An 18,282-nucleotide genomic window follows, 5' to 3' on the forward strand; every position below is an offset into this window, starting at 1 on the left:
GGAAGAAATATATCTTAACCTTTCTTCAAGTTTAAAAAAAATTTTTTTAATGTTTTATTTCTGAGAGAGAGAGAGAGAGGAGGGTCAGAGAGAGAGGGAGACACAGAATCTGAAGCAGGCTCCACACTCTGAGCTGTCAGCACAGAGCCCGACATGGGGCTCAACCCCACGAACCGTGAGATCATGACCTGAGCCAAAGTTGAATGCTTAACCAACTGAACCACCCAGGTGCCCCTTTCTTCAAGTTTTCTGATCATGATGAACTAAAAGAACTAAACTATCTTCCTGGATTAGCATCTGTACCATAATGCATACTGAGATACATCAATATTAAGGAGAAAACAGCACACTGCTATTAAGAAGCTTAATCTAGAAGAAAAAGTGTAAATTTTGGTTCAAAGAAGTTGACATAATTCTGAACATTAATGAATGACTTATGTAGCTATATAACTGTGCACATAATTAAAACAATTGCTATTTGTCTCCTATCACCAAGGTTTTATTCTTCAAAATTTTAAAGCCAGTTCATTGGCAATGACCTCAGGGCACTGGCCAAAAAGTCTCATCATATTGTATTATTTCTTGCCTAGAAAATGGCATTATTAATTGTCCATTAAAAAGATATTTTTTTTTGCAATAACTCTGAGAGCTCCACTAATAATTTACATCCTCTCTTGTAATTTAGTTTCTAGCTTAAAGACAAAGGACCACTATCTTTGTAATTAAATGAGCTGGTAATATTATACACATACGTACCAGCTCAATACTCAATCGCTAATTAGTTAATTAATTATACACCATTTTGAAAGGTGCACGAGTTCAATTCCATGGAGCTGCATAGGACAAAGATCCTATAAATTAACATAAATCATCACCACAATCAGATAGGCCCATTTTTTTCTTACGTAAATCTATAAATTGAAGACAATTAAGAATGTGACCTTTCGAAGCAGAGGTTTAAATCATCCATAGTCAGGAAGGGCTGGTTTGAGATTAAATGTGGCGTGGGACTAGGTTTCATTCACATTAAGGCTGGTCATTTGCATGACTGGCAGAGATTAATGAGGTAAATTTAAAATACATTTCAAAGCAATTTTTATTACTCATGTAATAAATAACGCACTCACATGAGAGTGTCAAATTACCCAACCCCATATTTTTGTTAAAGTATAAAAGGGATTATTGAAACTTTCATTATATCTCGGTTATATCTATGGTTTACCTCAGACTATCTTGAGCTTTATAATAATGGTATGACATTAAGGATATTAATGAGAATAGCAACTAGCATTGCTCACTATATGCCAAGCCCTACATGAAATGCTTTATAATCATGATGTTTCTTAACTCAAAGAAAGGACCTAGGAAGCTGGTACTATTGCAGTCACTTTTTGTAGATGAGGAAATTGAGGCTCAGAGTGGCTAACTACCTTGCTCTGTTTCCTAGTGTTAACACGACAATGTCGCAGCCAAGTCAGCGTGATGCCATAGGTGGTACTGTACTATACTGCAACTCACATCAAGCTTCCATTTGGTTTATTAATTTAAATGATGGGGCAAAAGAAGAGATATTACCACAACTCAAAGGTCAAGTGGAAACTGATGGTTTATAGGTGAAATAGTATGCACAACTTTTTGTTATCTATCTCTATATATTTACCACTATCTTATTTGGTCAGGGAGAAGTGATGATATTTTATGTAGACCCCTTCAATGAAGTTAGAAACATCCCAACAGTAGGAAGAAAACATGTAGCTATAAGATTGGGTTTCAAGTATATGTACATTTATACTGCCTCGGGAGAGGTAGCTCTTCACCTGAATCACTCCTTCCTTGAAGGCCATTATGGGCCTATATGTTAGATTTAGCTTGCATATCAGGGCACAGCCAGCGGTGTCCCCTGGAATAAATATCTAGAGTAAGTAGTCATTCACAGGCTGAATCCAACCCATATGTGTGTTTTGTTGTGCCCATGTCGTGTTTCATTTGTTTGTTTTTATTTAATCAACTACCCACATTTAAAAAATAGAAAAATTTTACAGAAAGAAACCTGGATTTCCATCTTATCTCAATAAACAAAAAGATTTAGCAAAACTGATCTCAAATTCTCCCTTGGTTAAGTCCTTTGCGGGTGCCAGATTTCAGTTGGTCCCATTAGAAAACTAGAGGGTAAATGGTCTCCATTCAGCCTTAAAGCAACTTTGGCCATAGACATTCTCTGCCAGGCCCCTTTTGGCATTTGGTGGCTGTTCCTCATCCAGAGAGAAGTCTCATCCACCATCCAGCTTAAAGAACCTCTTACGTCGTGTCATGGGACTATACTTGCGGACTACCGTGCTGTTTGCACTTCCCTCCCTTGTTTTTCTACTGTGGTGCTGTGAAGGACAGCAGGGGCGAGGCAAAGAGACCAAGATGGTGGTGCTGAAGACAGATGAATTCTGCAAGCAAGTGGGAGATCTGGATCTCTGAAAGGATTGTTTCATATGGTTACTAAGCCACTAATACATATTTCATTTTGTGAAGACAAAGTCATTTAAAGGTAGTGATTCATCACTTGCATATTCAAAAATGCAATATCTAGAGTCAAATGAATTTAAAACTTAGTACAGAATAATTTTCACTGTTTAATTTCAATCCATATAAAGACATTCTACTTTTTGTAGGTTTTAAATTTCTATACTAAAAGTTCTTTATATAGATGATTTAAGTACATTTTATATGTTATGTATGAAAGAGTAAAATAGCAATAGAAGAACTATATGAAACTATGCATATCACTATATAATTTAAAATTACAAGTATATTGGAGCGCCTGGGTGGCTCAGTCGGTTAGGCATCTGACTTCAGCTCAGGTCATGATCGTGGTCCATGAGTCTCAGCCTCGCACTAGGCTCCATGCTGACAGCTCAGAGTCTGGAGCCTCTTAAAGATTCTGTATTTCCCTCTCTCTCTGTCCCTCCCCCACTCACACTCTGTCTCAAAAATAAATAAACAGGGGCGCCTGGATGGCTCAGTCAGTTAAGCGTCCAACTTCAATTCAGGTCATGATCTTGCAGTTTGTGAGTTGGAGCCCCACGTAGGGCTCTGTACTGACAGCTCAGAGCCTGGAGCCTGCTTTGGATTCTGTGTCTCCTCCTCTCTCTGCCCCTCCCATTTTCATGCTCTGTCTCTCTCTGTCTCTCAATAATAAATAAACATTAAATAAATAAATAAACACAAAAAATGTTTAAATTACATATATACTTATGTGTGTGTATACATATACATACATATTATATGTGTATGCATATCTATGTATATACCCTTCCAAACTGTTATTGTAACTTTAAATCACAGTAATATTTTACAACAGAAAATTCTTACCTCAACCAGAAAAATAACTAAGCACCAAATTAGCACAAAAATTAAGCTCTTATGGACAGTAACATATCGAAGGTATGTGTTCCATGTAGTCACTGGTGGTATGTTCTCAACATCGTCAAAAAAGCACTCCTAGAAAAAAGAACCCTGATTACTACATGGAAACAACACAGTTTCATACCACCATTATGGTTTTATTTTGAATGCATGGAAATAAAGGAATACTAGTATTCCAAGGTAAATGAATTTCAACAAATATAACCACTATGAATGACATGTGTGATGTCACTCTATAGCCAGTATAATGCTCAATGAAGCAACACAGCTTTTTGAAAAATGAAAAATGCTGTAAGTTTTCAAAACTCTGAAAATATATCACTGATTATAAAACTGAAACAACTTCAGACAATTTAACCATTTTAATGTTTAACAGTATCACACCTTTTATCAAATACATTGTATCATAAAACTGAAGTTTCCTAGAACTCTCCTTGATTTAACTTATTTCTTCAGGGGTCCATGGACAAATAGTTTGGAATTTTTGCTGGCTATAGAGGTTTGCCAATAGAGATGAAGGCCATCTGATGTTTGAATGTTCCTCAGTAGCTAGGATTTTTTCTCTTTCCACATATGACTTATTATATAATTCTAATCTTTAGTATATTTTCCTGAAAGTCTTTTTTTTCTAAATATTTAATGTTTGTTTATTTTTGAGAGAAGTTGCACATGTGAGCACATGCAAGCACACATGAGCCAGAAAGGGGCAGAGAGAAGGAGATAGAAAATCCCAAACAGGCTCTATGCTGCCAAACCCACAAACTGTGAGATCATGGCCTGAGCCAAAGTCAGATGCTTAATCGACTGGGCCACCCAGGTGCCCCTCCCTGAAAGTTTTTATTTGTCCCTTGGTAAACGTACTTCAAAAATTTGAGAAAGAGCAATTCCAGACAGTCCCAAAGGAAAAGATACTTTTGTTTCTTTTGAAGTCAACAAAATTCATAAGAGGGGCACCTGGGTGGCTCAGTCAGTTAAGCGTCCGACTTCAGCACAGGTCATGATCTCACAGTTCGTGGGTTCAAGCACCGTGTGGGGCTCTGTGCTGACAGCTAGCTCAGAGCCTGGAGCCTGTTTCAGATTCTGTGTCTCCCTCTATGTCTGACCCTCCCCTGCTCACACTGTCTCTATCTCTCTCTCAGAAATAAATAAATAAACATTTTTTAAAAATGAAAAAAAAAACAAAATTCATAAGAGAAGCCCCAGAAACTCTAAAAGGGATTCCTATGAAATCAGAACATAGCATACTGATTGGATATAAAGACTTTTGGGGGGGTATAGCTCAGTGGTAGAGAATTTGACTACAGGCATAAAGATTTTTGAAAGCAAATAAACCTGGATTTAAATCTGAACTCTACCACTGACCTCCTGAGAGCTGCCTGAATTTAGGCAGTTCGACTTCTCTAAACTTTAGGGTTTGTTTGGTTTTTTTTTAATTTGTAAATGAGGATATGTACTTTCTAGGGTAGTTGTGGGGACTGGAATTAGGAGTGATCAGTAAATAGTAACTATCATCAAGGCACCTGGGTGGCTGAGTCAGTTAAGCATCTGACACTGGATTTTGGCTCAGGTCCTGATCTCAAGGTTTTACGAATGAACCCTGCTTCAGGCTTTGCACTGACAATGCAGAACCTGCTTGAGATTTTGTCTCTCTTCCTCTTCCTCTGCCCCTCCCCTGCTCATACACACACATAAATGTGCTTGCTCTTTCTCTCTCTCAAAATAAATTAACTTAAAAAAACAGTAACTATTATCAGTTAAAGAAATCATTCTTTACAACTAAATTTATAGGCTTAGCTTTGAGAAATTCATTCAGATTGATATGAAAACCATATAGATAAACCATCCCTTAGGAAACTTTTGTAAAATTACAGAAATACTGAAAGTATGTATTTATTATAGAGTTCACCTTTGCTGTTCCCTATTTTACAGAAGAGGATAAATTGGTCCAAAGATCTGAAATGACTTATACCTTGCCAAAGATCATACTACTCTTAAATGATCTATGCTATTAAATATGTCAGTTCATTACAATGCTGCCTGATTCATCCAAGGCACTTGAGGAATTTTTCTAATAAAACCCAAAACACAACAAACAAAACCCCTATTCTTGTATATTGCTATTTGAAGAATAAAAATATTTTATTCTCTAAAATGTAATATAAAAGGCTTTCTATCTGAAGGTTGGCATTAGTAGATGTTGAGTTTCATACCTTATTTAAGAGAGGAATCTGTCCAGAGATCCAACTTTAAAAGGTAAAAGAAAGCCTACTCTCAATTGAGGTAAGACTGACGTATAAGCCAGAATGTGAGTTAGTTCGGTCAAGAGACTAGATGCTTACATATTTTACATAGACTACTTGCATATGAAATACTTCTTGGCCTCTAAATAAATAAAGCTACTATTTGTTTATATATTTATTTATACTCTACTTCTTTCCACAGAAATTTTAAGATAGTAACAAGCAGATTCATAATAATTTATATTTTTTCTAATTTATAATAATGAGTATCACTGGCCTATTAAAGGACCCAACACTAGCCCTTACCACACATTTTATAGTAAAAGATACATCCATGGCCAAAGGAAATAGTTCATTTTTGTGCATTTTGAAGTCGCTTACAAAATTTATGGACTTTGGACTTTCTGAATCTTAAAATAATCTTCATTTTTAAACCCATTATTTGGATAAGTTTTATATCATACTATATACTCCATTTCACTCAGCTGCACTCTGTGGCAAACAAAAAAACACTGATAATTTATACATACCTTTAAATCTTCTTCGTTAATTTCTTCACTTATGTCCAAGCCACTATCTAGAGATAATCGCCTTGAATATATATCCATTTCAGTTAGGTTTGCCTGAGGGGCCAGCGACATTTTTCGTGTAGATGCTGTTGTCCTTCGGTGAATGCTCTGACCTTGGTTAACAGAGGTCATCAGGTTCAGAACAGACTGCCTTCTTTGTCTCTGAAATGTGGGGCCAGTGTTGACCATGTTGCTTCGAGGCAGGATGGCCTCTCCTTGCTCACCATCTGGAACTAAGGACAGCCTTCTCTCTAAAGGCTCATTAGGCTCTCCTTCGATGCCATTCATTTGTAATGGAGTCTTTTGAACAATTGAAAATTTTCTTATAGAGTTGATAGGATTAAGAATAGAGTTCTTCCTTTTTTCACCAAACTCTCCAGTCTGTTTAAAAGACTGCTTTTTTGTTTCATTCCAGGAGACAGTTGCATCTCCTTCCAATGAGAAACGCCGTAAAGTCTCAGTTATGATGGAATTTCTTCTTTCTGCACTAAACTGGTCAAAAGACTCATATCCTATGAGCTTGGAGCTGAAGTCAGGCCGTAGATTTTGTAATTCAGAAAATGTCCCATAAAAATAGCAGCTACCTTCATGTAAAATTAATATTTTGTCAGCTTTCTTTAAATGTTCCATCTTAGAAGTGACCAAAATCCTAGTTTTGTTAGCCATCAATTTACAGACACAGCTTTAAAAATATAAAATGATATAAATATCAATTGTATAAGTATTTTATTAAAACAGTCCATATACTGCATTGTGACATTTTATTAATGTGCTCTGATGTAAAACGTCTATAACACCATGTCATTACTATGCTTAAAATACTTCTAAAAGTAAATAATAGCAATTAATTTGGTGTCTCTTTAATTATGATAGCCTGAAATATAATACTGAATTATTAGAGTATGCTATAATCGTAAAGTTGAGTGTTAACAGACCTAGAGTGAAATTAAATTAAATATCTGATATGAAATAAATGTTGGACTTTGAGCAAATTGGCAACCCTCTAGGTTTGTTCATACAGAAAATGACAGAATTTTTAGATAACCTTTAAAGATCCCTGGCGGGGGGGAGGGGAAGGCTATATGCATTTCTGTGTCTTCTAAAATCTCAGCTTTCCCGTTCTTTACATTTTCTATTAATTTCCTTTTACATTTTAAGATGGCCACAAATTTAGTTCTCAAGAGCTTATATTAAAACTAATCTAATTTGTTAAAAACAACAACAACAACAAACCAGAGAATTGAATAATAAATTTGACCTCCCTCTACTATAATTTCCCTTTAGTCTAAAAGTAAATCCTAACTAGAACCATCTAAGGGAGGCCACTTTCTTTTAGATATTAATACATTATATATTGTATAAAAATGGGCATCATTCTAGATTATACTTTAACATACTAACATAGCTAACAAAGTGTATATTAGTAATAAGTTACTTATCACAATCATAGGATTGTAAAAAATCTTAGGTATTAAATTTAAATCGTAGGAAAGGTGCTTCTAGGGGTAATGCAGCCATTTTATAGACACAGACTTCTACATCCTTATTGCTTAAAACCTTTATTTCAGAAAAGTATCATAATAATTCTCTTAATAAACTACTTTATAGCTCATGAAATCATTTTGAAACTGAAATTAAGTTGTAAAACTGTTCCTCTTAGGAACTCTACATACATTGAGCCCTAGTGGGATCTCCAATAAAATGAAAATCTCTAGTTTTATGTAACTAAGGAAGAGGTTCTGTAGGAAGTACTGAGGTAAATGAATAGTTTGAGCATTCACCTACATTAAAACATTCAGTTTGTTTACTTTCTTAAGAAACATCCTATGTAAGGAGAAGATAGAATAAAATACTAACACAAAAATGTAAAAATATTAAGTATAATAACTGATTAAAATAATATATGCCACGCACAAGGCAACAGTAATGTAAAAACTACAGAGATGATGAGTGTTTTGACAATAGCAATGGAAGAAATTGGTTTACCATGTGGTCAGAAAAGGTTGTAATGGAAGTGATTTTGAGTCTTAACTGTGAAGGGAAAATCAGATTTGGGTTAGTGCTATATCACATTCTGCCACAATGGTGGCCATATTTCTCAAGGTAAAATGTCATCTATGATGGTATAGTTGTTCTTTCTTCTCTTTTAGCATGAGCTTTCTAAATTATTCAAAGAACATACCTTTCAAATATTTCTTTTTCTGTTAAAACATCCAGGTATCCAAAAGGAGAGTCTAATAGGTATAAATCAGCATCTTTGTACACTGCTCTAAAAAGAAAATGGAAATTAAATTACATTTTTAAATACTACCTTCCATTTAGTGTAAATAATTTTAAATGAGAATCAAAAAGGTAAGTCATAAATGATTTTTATGGATTTTCACAATATTCTAAGAATGATTAAAGTTGCTTTGCTAAATGTAAATGATATAAACTGGCAGAAGTTAAGAAACTGAATCGCATCATACCATACCATTTAAAATATTACCTTAAAAAAAAGAAAATCTTAATAATAATATTTGTTAGAGCCAAGCACCATGCTACATGCTGGGAATACAATGGTAAAAGTTACACAGTCCCTACCCTCAAAAATCTTGCATGTTGCTGGGAAAGCAAAGAAGAAAATAGACCGAAGAGAAAATAAATGTCAGAGACAGCAACTAAATAGCATCACTACATAAAAAAAAATTTAAGTGTCTTTCACTGTTGACTACTACCAAAAATTGATAGCAGTGCTGCTATAGCTATATTACTATTGGCTCCCTGTAGTTTCAGTCTCTGTACCATATTTATAAGAATTCCAAACAAGAAATTATAAATAATTCACAACAAAAATGTACACCCATATCCATTTTACTTTTTAAGTTAAAAATATATAAGTGATGAATCACTAAATTCTATTCCTAAAACCAATATTACCCTATATGTTAACTAACATATTTAAGTAAATTTTTATTTAAATAAATTTAAATAAAAATTTGAAACAAAAGTAAATTAAAAATAAACTTTTTAAATGTTTATTTTGAGAGAGCGAGAGTGCGAGCAAGGATGAGCAGGAAGGGGCAGAGAGATAAAGAAAGAATCCCAAGCAGGCTCCACACTGATAGCATAAAGCCCAATGCAGGGCTCAATCCCAAGAACCTTGAGATCCTAACCTTAGCCAAAATCAAGAGTCAGATGTTCAACCAACTGAGCCACCCAGGCACCCTATAAAGAAAAATTTTATGATCGAGTAAAATCTTCATTAAATTGATCTTAGAACCGTAATAAAATGAAGATACAGACCCATATTAATGGATATGAGATTAAATCTTCATAACATCTAAATTTTTCATCCATGGTTGTTAGTGGCACTATCTCTAACCCACAAATAAGATTCAGGGTTTATGTATAATTCTTGGTACTTTCTGTAAAAACTGTATTCAATTAAAAATCAGAAATGGCAATAGGCAAAGTGAAATCTAAAAGAACTTTTGCAGCATAGGGGCATCTGAGTGGCTCAGTCAGCTAAGCCTCTGACTTTGGCTCACCTCATGATCTCACGGTTTATGAGTTCAAGCCCCACGTTGTACTCTGCTGACAGCATGGAGCCTGGAGCCCGCTTCAAGTTCTGTGTCTCTCTCTTTCTTTCTCTGACCCTCCCCCACCCCTGCTCTCTCTCTCTCTCTCTCTCTCTGTCTCTCTCTCACACACACATGCATGCATACTCACACACACACAAAGATAAACATTAAAAAAGTTTTTAAAGAACTTTTGCAGTGTAAATTATTTTTAAAAATAACATGCAAGAGCTAAATAAAAGACCTCTATCAAAATACACCCTCAAGGTCTTTCTTTCCCCCTGCTCAGTCTTCTTCTCTCTCTCCTTCACATCTATGACTACAGTTTTTCAAGAATTGGAAATAATAAATTCACCACCCGAAACCGGACACACGTGACACATTCCAATCAGAATAACAATAAATAATTATTTTAAGTAGTACCTCAAATGGTGTGCACCTTACAAATAAAACCAAATTTTAAAGTTTTGTAAATGCAAATTCTATGTTAAATGTTTAGACACCATATAGCATATCCTAAATATTTTTTCTTTTATAGTTTATTGTCAAATTGGTTTCCATATAACATCCAGTGCTCATCCCAACAAGTGCCCTCCTCCATGCCCATCACCCCCCTTCCCCTCACCCCAAACCCCAACAGCCCTCAGTTTGTTCTCAACATTCAAGAGTCTCTCATGGTTTGCCTCCCTCCCTCTCCCCAACTATTTTTTCCCCTTCTCCTCCACCATGGTCCTCTGTTAAGTTTCTCCTGTTCCACTTATAAGTGAAAACATATGGTATTTGTCTTTCTCTGCCTGACTTATTTCACTTAGCATAATACCCTCGAGTTCCATCCACGCTGCTACAAATGGCCAAATTTCATTGTTTCTCATAGCCATGTAGTATTCCATTGTATATATAAACCACATCTTCTTGACCCATTCATCAGTTGATGGACATTTAGGCTCTTTCCATGATTTGGCTATTGTTGAAAGTGCTGCCATGAACATTGGAGTACATGTGCCCCTATGCATCAGCACTCCTGTATCCCTTAACATATCCTAAATCTGAAATGGAATGTTTAAAATAAGTCTTACTTTTGCTCACAGATTAGTCAATTTCTATTTATTTATAAGCCATTATCTGGTCTGTGAATTATTAATATCTACTGATTTATTACTACTTCATACGTAAATCCATAATCAAGTCATGGTTCAATGTCAAGAGTCAAGAGTACCTGCTTCAAATTGTGACTCTACCATTTCCTGGTGTAGTTTTTACAAGTGAAGCTCTAACAGCCTCAGTTATCTCATGATGTCTTCTATAAAGTGGGGAGAACAATTTTTTCTTTGCAGGAGGATATGAGGATTAAGTAAAATTACACACACATATATTAAGCCTAGAATAATACCAGGCGATTTGCAGGTGCCCAGTAACTTAGTTTACTGTTCCAGCCTTTGTAAGCAGGAGAAAGTAAGGGAAAGGAACCAAAATATCAATCAGTCAATGTAATTTGTTGTGACAACTTTGGCAACACAGTGAGAAGAATTCTATTCAAATAAAACTGGAGGAACATTTGACACCTCATCTCACTAACAATTTTTTAAACTGAAAGTTATAGTTTAACCACAAGGTTTTCTTCTTGACACAAATTAACTTTATGCACTTCTCTTTGACAGCTCAAAACAACTTAAACCAAGAACATCTCTATCAAGGGCCTTCCCTGTCCCCTATAATGTTAGATGTGCTTGTCCTATTTATTTTTCCTTAAAGATTATAGACTTTAAGCCAAGTGACATCATTTGCCTCACTATTTTTGTTTTTAAAATGGTTACTTATGTTGGAAATTTTTTAATGTAGGTTTTTCTAAACTAAGAAGTATAAACAGAAGCTTAAAGCAGGTGAGTACATTGTGGGGTGGGGGTAATTGGGGAGCCCCATGAGCAACTTAACAAAAACACACTTCTTTTCCCTTGTGTTGTGCAGAATTTCAGAGTTCTCTACTTGTACTGAAACATACCATAAGGCAAACAAATATACAGACACCAAAATAAGAGCATGCATTTTGAAAAAGCCATCACTTTTATCAAATGTGAATACTAAATCCTTATCTATAGTTCCTAAAGCTGATTCTTAACCTGCTAATTATAAAACCACAGGGATAGTTTCAATTCCAGAAACAGAATATTTAAAAAAGTAGAAAAATATCTATCATTTTTACAGGCATATTTGCAACAAATGCTCGCTGAACCAGTATTCAGATATTCACCTTGCTAAAGAAATTCTTGCTCGCTGACCTCCACTCAGTGTGATTCCACCCTCTCCAAGAACAATATTGTCCTTTTCTGCAAACTTGGAAATGTCCTATTATCCAAAAAAGGGAGTTAGAAAGGAATTGTTAGTATGTTTATGAATTTGAAAGGTACATTTTCTTTCAAATGTAATCAAATATTAGACTGTTGTTTTAACCACAGCCAAAATTTAAAATGCTTCATCTCAATTATTTCAAATCCACTTCAATCAGTCAAAACATGGCTGAAATTTTAGAAATAATTTTTCTTTAACCTTTAGGATATCATTCACGATCATGAAATAAGAATTGGAAGACATCAAAATGTAAACCATAGGTATATTTATGGGCATGTAAACATGAGTGTATATCATCCATAGATCCATTACACAAACTCAAGTACTACCAACATGCTAAAATGCATTATCTTCCAATTTAAACTCACTCCTCTAAAAGAAAATCTCCAGACATGAATAAACCTCCTAACAAGAAAAACTAAAGGAATACTATTCACATCCCCTGCAGTATCTATGCATATTCAGTGGATGACCAAGGACAAAAGGTAACTCCTCTCAATACTTCTCTAATCCACCTACATGCCACAGTCTTCTTCCCCATCCATCCTCAGCACCTCATTCCTATATCCTTTGCCATCTACTTTGTCTCTCCTGTCATCACCACCTTTCCACAATGGGGCATAACATTCTTACTCCCAGTTAATTACTTCTCTGAGGCAATAACCATGCTGGGCATTGTAAAAGGAAATTAGAATTTATAGGAAACAGTCCTTTACTCCCAGTCATTGTAAGTCTAATTTGGAAGGTAAGCCTTAATCCCGAAGAACGAAGAACGCTAAATAACATCCCCATGACTTAATTAACCCCTTCAGGATAGGTTACAGAAGTATGCATACAATATAGAATTCTAGAGGGCTTTCTGGAAGCGGTTATGTTGGCCTGAGACATGAAGAATGAGTTAGACAGGTAGCTCTCTCTCTTTAGTTCAAAAAAAGTTACTCTCTGTGCTCTTCTCATCCTGAAACATCTGCTCTTTTCTTTTGTTACCACTTTCTTCTTTCTCCCTCCACTAAAAAAGCATTTCTATACTATTTCTCCTTTTTTTTCTTTCACAATCAAGAAGAATCCATCATCTCTCCTTGACCTACCACCACCATTATCAATATTTAAATTGTCAAAATGGTTACTTCCGCTATTCATTTGTGTCTATTGTCTACGTTATGAAAGGTACCTTAGAACTTCATACACAAAACTCTAAACTCAGAAAGCAGGTAAATTAACAAATATTTGTTTATATAAATATAAAAACTATTCCACAGCTCCTGTAGGCTAGCACCACTACCCCCAAAGAACTGTTAATGTCAGTACTCCTGACCTAGGGGGACCAAAGGTCTGAGCTTTAAAAAAAAAAAAAAAGAAAAAAAGAAAGTCTGACATGTGTGAGGAGATACAGTAGGACTCAGTGGATTTGGCTATGCTGGCATTGGAGAAATATCACACATAGAGAGGTTACTGACAGCCAGTAGCCCTACAGAAGAGGAAGACCTTCATAGTTATAAGATATATCAAACCAACTGCTTCATTTATTTCTATTGAACTAAATGATTTTTTTTAACTCATGAGCCAAGCCATATATCTGGGATTCTATCCAAAAACAAGACTATAGCTAAATTCCACACTCCAGAGTCTGAAATGTTCAGTTACTGAAGAAGCACTTCAGGAATTTCTTGGTCTTTATGTCTTTACTGAGCTTTATGAAGCACATCCTCTGTACTTGCTTTAAAGCAATTACCATACGTGCTTCCCCCCAATTCCATTCTCTTTTAAAATATAAACCTTTTGGAGTAAAAAAAAAAAAGAATAATTTGCTTTATGCAAATATACTGAGTGCAAGCTTTTATAAAGGAAGCAGATTTTCCAACACACTATTAAAAAGCCAGAGGTTGCTGAAACTATTGGAGTTTTGATTTCCCCAAATTTGAATTCAACACCATACTAGTTCAATCAGTTAAAAGCTTTTAAAATCTGAAATTTAGAAATATTAGTAGTTATGCTGATGGTATGATTATCTTACAGTTTTACTTACGTAGTAGAATATGAATGCAGAGGATACAAAATCTTAGCCCAGTACAAGCATTTAATAAAGATTTGTGGAACGAAGGAAGAGACAAAGAGGGAATGGAGGAAGGGCAGGTAATCAAACATCAAGCAACAAAGAAAGGGGTACATGTAAGAAAAGAAATGAAGAAATGTGTACAGAGTAGAGAAAGAAAATGGGAAAGGAATAGTATCAGAAGAAGTAGATACTGTAGAAAAAGGCAGTAAGATATTGGCATAACAAAAGAGACCAGAAAAGTGGTGGGGAAAATCAGGAACAATAGAAGATCATGAAGTATCATTTCCACTTTCCCTCTGAATTTAAGTGTCCAAAGAACACAAATGCAATTTTATTTCATTAATTTTTTTTCTTAAGACAATAAAGAAAGGCTATTATTTCAGCCAAATTTCTCTCATTTGTCTCTATATGTTACAGATATTAATTTTTTTCTGTTATTTCTATTTTCACTATGTTTACATCATGTCATTTGCAAAATTTTCATTTTTTTTTTAGAAATAGTTTATTGTCAAATTAGTTTCCACATAACACCCAGTGCTCATCCCCACAAGTGCCCTCCTCCATGCCCATCTCTCCCCCCCCCCCCACATCCATCAGTCCTCAGTTTGTTTCTCAGCATTCAAGAGTCTCTCATGGTTTGCCTCTCTCCCTTTCCCCCACCATTTCCCCCCTTCTTCTCCCCCATGGTCCTCTGTCAAGTTCCTCCTAATCCTCCTATACGTGCAAACATATGATATTTATCCTTCTCTGCCTGACTTATTTCGCTCAGCATAACACCCTCAAGGTCCATCCATGTTCAACAGATGAATGGATCAAGAACATGTGGTTTATCTATACCATGGAATACTACATGGCAATGAGAAACAATGAAATCTGGCAAACTTTTCATTTTCATGAAGTCAATTTATCTATCTAGAATTCCTATACTGGTTAAAAAGTACTACTCTACTTTTAGGTTATTCATATAATATTCTAAATTTTCCTTTAAAATAATTACTACTTTTATAACATTCAAAAAGTATTTAAGGAACAATTTTTGTTTGAACAATGGTGTAAGATATGAACCTAACCTTTTTTACTTTTAGTTGAATGAAAGACATGATTTAGTAAATAAATAATTTTCCTCTGAATTTATCTATCATCTACCAGATATCAAATGCTCATATTTTCTAAGATCTATTTCTGGGCTCTCTGGCTTCTCTGATCCATTTTCTATTCCTATACTAAAACTATGCTAGAATTTTTGGTTTTGGTCTTTTAATAGTATTAGCTATGATTTAATATCTGACAAACAATTATTATTCATAAATGTTTTGGCTGTTTTTGTTTATAGTCTTCTATATAATAGCAATATCAATAAAACAATAGTAATAATAATAACTAATGCATATTGAGTGCCTACTGTGTGTCAGATACCATTTTAAGCACTTTACATGTATTAGCTTTTAAAATACTCATCACAGCCCTATACTCATCTTAAATATGAAGAAATTGAAAGTTAGGAAAGATAAACCAAGGCAGATATTGTTTTAGACTTCTCAAGAGCTTACAGTGTTCTTCATATATGTCCTATAAATTTCCCATTAGATTTATCCCTCATACTTTTGTTTGTTTTTTAAAAAAAAATTTTATGTTTATTTATTATTGAGTAAGAGAGAAACAGAGCATGAGTGGGAGAGGGGCAGAGAGAGGGGGACACAGAATCCAAAGCAGGCTCCAGGTTCTGAGCTGTCAGCACAGAGCCCAACGCAGGGCTTGAACACACGAACCATGAGATCATGACCTGAGCCGAAGTTGGATGCTTAACCAACTGAGCCACCCAGGCACCCCTCCCTCATACTTTTCAATTGAGATATAATTGAATATAGTTACAAAAATACTTTTCTTGTGAGAAGAACTTAGGAGATTTGCTCTCTTAGAAATTTTCAAATGTATACTACAGTATTGTGAGCAATGGTCACTTTACTGTACACCACATCCCCAGGATTTACTTATCTTAAAACTAGAAGTTTGCATCTTTTGACCCCCTTCATCCATTTCATCCTGTTACTCTTTCTTGCCTCTGTTTCTGGAAACCACCACTCTATTTACAATGAGTTCAGGTTTTTAAGATTCCACCTATAAGTGAGATCATACAGTGTCTTTCTCTGAATGGTGGATTTCACTTATTATACTATCTTCTAGTTCCATTCATGCTGTCACAAATGGAAGATTTCATTCTTTGTTATGGTTGAATAATAATCCATTGTATATATGTGTAGGTGGGTAGATACAGATAGACAGACAAAATATTTTCTTTATGCATTCATCTGTTTATGGGCACTTATGCAGTTTCCATGTGTTGGCTATTCTAAATAATGTTGGAATGGTCATGGGAGTAAAGATACTTTTCAAGATAGTCCTTTCATTACTTTTGGTTAAATACCCAGAAGTGCAATTCCTAGGTCATACGGTAGTTCCATTCTTAATTTTTTTGAAGAACCTCCACACTGTTTTCCATAGTGGCTGAACCAGTTTACATCCCTATCATTATCCTTCAGTATTTAATATTTTCTACTACTGTGAACTGAATAGCTTTCTATTTTTTTACTTCTTGATGACTATTACTTGAGCCTGACACGGGGCTCAAACTCGGGAGTGGTAAGATCATGATCTGAGGTGACACTTAACCAACTGGGCCACACTGCAGGCACCCCTGCAAGTCTTTTTGTGCTTTGAAAGAAATTTTGATCAGCTGTATCTTGCTAGTAAATCTCTCAGTTTCTCTAGGTTAAGAAAATGTTTAGGTTTTTAATTTTGGATAGCAGTTGTCATAACCTCTGGTTAGAGGTACTATACTTAAAAAAAAAGACCATGGTATTTTACATACCACTAAAATGCTGTCAAGAGAAGCACTGCTAAATGATAAAATCTTGTCTAACACTTAAAACTTATCAATTTCCTATCAGTTTTGATATTTTTCAAGTAATTTTGAAGACCTCTCCTCTTAAGCTCAAACAGATTAAACATGTAATGATTTTATTAGGGGAAATACTGGTATAAAAGGAAATAGGGAAGGAGGCAGGGAGGCTGGGAGATATGTGAGACCTTAGTGCAAGTCTAAGCCCCAAGTGGAGGAGAGAAGGCCAGAAGGTTGTATAGAAGGAACTGAGACCATTATCTGAATCTAATCAACTTTTGAAAAGCCATCTCGGAGTCTCTGAACCAAAACCAGTTACTAAGTAAGTCCCATGTCCTCTAAACACGAAGCTACTTTAGTATCCTGCTAAATTCAATCATTCAGAGAAAGCTGCCTGTGGAAGTTGAAGTGTCAAGACAAATTCAGTGAGTGGAGGATTTCAATCTATAGCAACTGGGGCCATTTTCCAGTTCTGCTTCTGACAACAGTGGTCCATAAGGCATATCTCATAACCACCACAATATCTTAGCCCCAAAATTGACAAAGGATATGAAATCAGAAGGACAAACAAACATGAAAATATGTATAATTGCACCAGCCATCACAGAACTATAAATTAGTGAGAGAAAGAGAGAGAGAGAGAGAGAAAGGACTTTTTACAAATTAGAATGGCAAAAATTAAAGTCTCTGTCAATAACAAGAGCTTTCGAGATGTGAGTCAATGGGTACACTCATAAATGACTGGTGGTCGTATAAATTGATACAGCTACTTCCAAGTACAACTTGGCAGTATCTAGTAAAATTGGAAATATGTATATATACTGTAAAACACCACAATTAAATTGCTAGATATCTATGGAGAGGAACTCTTGTGGATGTGCAAAGAGAAATATTAGAAGATTTTCATTGCAGTGTTAAGTAAAATCTTGAAACAATCTAAATGTTCATTAGTATCAGCTTGAGTAAATAAAATGTGACATAGGAGTATAATACAGTAGTCAAAAAGAATGAAACAAATTTCAACATATAAGTAGCATGTCTAGACCTAATAATGTAATGTCTAGACCTCAAAAAGGTAATAGGAGCAAAGAAAGCAAATTGAAGAATGATGTGCATAAAGTATACCATTTACATAAATTCTAAAACTACATAAACAAAACTGTTAAGTATTGTTTATTTATAAGTACATGTATAA

The 18,282-nt window shown here is 35.0% G+C and overlaps 1 protein-coding gene across 1 annotated transcript in view; it reads right to left on the bottom strand.

The window, feature by feature from the left end:
- The window catches only part of LOC120224616 (cystic fibrosis transmembrane conductance regulator), a gene marked incomplete at its 3' end in the record, with an annotated part of 156,580 nt that overhangs the window by 59,939 nt on the left and 78,359 nt on the right, over positions 1–18,282 (bottom strand). Inside the window, exons 12-15 of the mRNA XM_039222876.1 lie at positions 12,035–12,129; positions 8,409–8,495; positions 6,188–6,908; positions 3,364–3,492 (exon numbers count right to left, since the gene is read on the bottom strand). Coding sequence (XP_039078807.1) covers positions 3,364–3,492; positions 6,188–6,908; positions 8,409–8,495; positions 12,035–12,129 — 1,032 coding nt within the window. The remainder of the gene's footprint in view (positions 1–3,363; positions 3,493–6,187; positions 6,909–8,408; positions 8,496–12,034; positions 12,130–18,282) is intronic.

The sequence above is a fragment of the Hyaena hyaena genome, unplaced genomic scaffold (assembly GCF_003009895.1).
Source record: "Hyaena hyaena isolate Hyena2069 unplaced genomic scaffold, ASM300989v1 scaffold_1206, whole genome shotgun sequence".
Classification (NCBI taxonomy): Eukaryota; Metazoa; Chordata; class Mammalia; order Carnivora; family Hyaenidae; genus Hyaena; species Hyaena hyaena.